The 1520-nt window shown below is 59.3% G+C and overlaps 1 protein-coding gene across 1 annotated transcript in view; it reads right to left on the minus strand.

The window, feature by feature from the left end:
- Window positions 1-111: 111 nt before the first annotated feature.
- The window catches only part of LOC113941528 (myosin-7-like), a gene marked incomplete at both ends in the record, with an annotated part of 3055 nt that continues 1646 nt past the window's right edge, over window positions 112-1520 (minus strand). The window contains 3 exons of the mRNA XM_027632686.1: window positions 112-420; window positions 526-650; window positions 737-902. Of these exons, the coding sequence (XP_027488487.1) occupies window positions 112-420; window positions 526-650; window positions 737-902 (600 nt within the window). The remainder of the gene's footprint in view (window positions 421-525; window positions 651-736; window positions 903-1520) is intronic.

The following is a 1520-nucleotide window of genomic DNA, read 5'->3' on the forward strand; positions in this document are numbered from 1 at the left end:
TCTACCCATCATCATCCCTGTGGGACAGGTACCCTCAGGTACCTCCCGAACCTCACTATCCCATGGGACAGGTACCTTCAGGTCCCTCCCACACCTCACTGGCCCAGGTACCTTCAGGTAGCCCTGCAGAGCCTTGACTTGCTTCTGGGCCTCGTTGGCGCCGCGGTTGGCGTGGCTGAGCTGGATCTCCATCTCGTTGAGGTCGCCCTCCATCTTCTTCTTCAGCCTCAGGGCCTCGTTGCGGCTCCGGGTCTCGGCGTCCAGCGAGGTCTGGAGCGACTCCACCACCCGCAGGTGGTTGCGCTTCACCTGCTCCATCTCCTCCTCCTTCTCCCCCAGCTTCCGCTCGTACTCCGCCTTCACCTGGTTGAACTCCAGCTGCGCCCGCAGGATCTTCCCCTCCTCGTGCTCCAGGGAGGCCTGGGGGGGGGAGGTGGGACACGGAAGGGGGGACCTTGAGGGCCGCGGAGGACGAACGTGCCCCCGGGAGGACGCGGGGACGGGGAGGGACGCGGCTTGTCCCACCTCGGCTTCCTCCAGAGCTGCCTGGAGCTCCAGCTTCTCGGCGTCCAGCTGCTTCCGGACCTTCTCCAGCTCGTGGATGGACTTGTGGCCGGCGCCGAGCTGCTCCGTGAGGTCCGAGATCTCCTCTGCCCCGGGGGGGGGGACACCCCGTCAGAGCCCGTGGGAGGGGTGGGGGACGTAGGACGGGGGCAGAAGCACCCCACGGCCTCACCTTGAAGGTTCTTGTTCTCCCTCTTGAGGGTCTCCAGGTGCTCGAGCGACTCCTCGTAGACGTTCCTCAGCTTGAAGAGGTCGGTGCTGAGGGCCCGGGCCTCCTTCTGCGACGCCTCCAGCTCCGTCTGCGACTCCTCGAACTTCTGCTTCCACTCGGACAACACCTTGGGGGGGGGGGACGACCCGCGGTCACCCCACCACCCACACGTGTCCCCCACCCCGTGCCCCCCTGAAACAGGAGGCCAGGCCCAAATGAGTTAACTAAGAAATTTGGGCCTGTTAACAAGTTACCAACATCCAAAACCCATCTGTGCTCCTTCTGTTCTACTCACTGGCCCAAAAACTTAAGAGAATGGTAAAAGAACATGTAACAGGCCTGGAGGTAATAAATTAAAGATGCAGTAGGATAAGGTAGACATTTGAATAGAAGAAACGGGCCGGGAGCCAGGGATTTTTCCAGGCTTCAGTGAGCGAGTCGAGAACAATGGAAGAGAAGAAGGGTCAAGCTGAGGAAGATGAGTTTAAGCCCCCAGACTCATGGGAGGAAGGGCAGAACTACCCCCGAAATTGAGGACCAAGAGAAGCCCCACCCTCAGCCCCGCCTGAGCTCCACCCACACTCCACCTGTTATTAATATGCATAGATTAATATGCACTTGAATATGCATTTAATCACATCTGAAAATTGTATAAAAACCTGCTGATTTTGGGCGAAGCCTTCGAGCGAGTTTTTCCAGCGACAGCTGGCTCGCTCCTGGCGCTGCCAATAAACACCTTTGCTGC

The sequence above is a fragment of the Corapipo altera genome, unplaced genomic scaffold, assembly GCF_003945725.1.
Source record: "Corapipo altera isolate COAL_440 unplaced genomic scaffold, ASM394572v1 60038, whole genome shotgun sequence".
NCBI lineage: Eukaryota > Metazoa > Chordata > Aves > Passeriformes > Pipridae > Corapipo > Corapipo altera.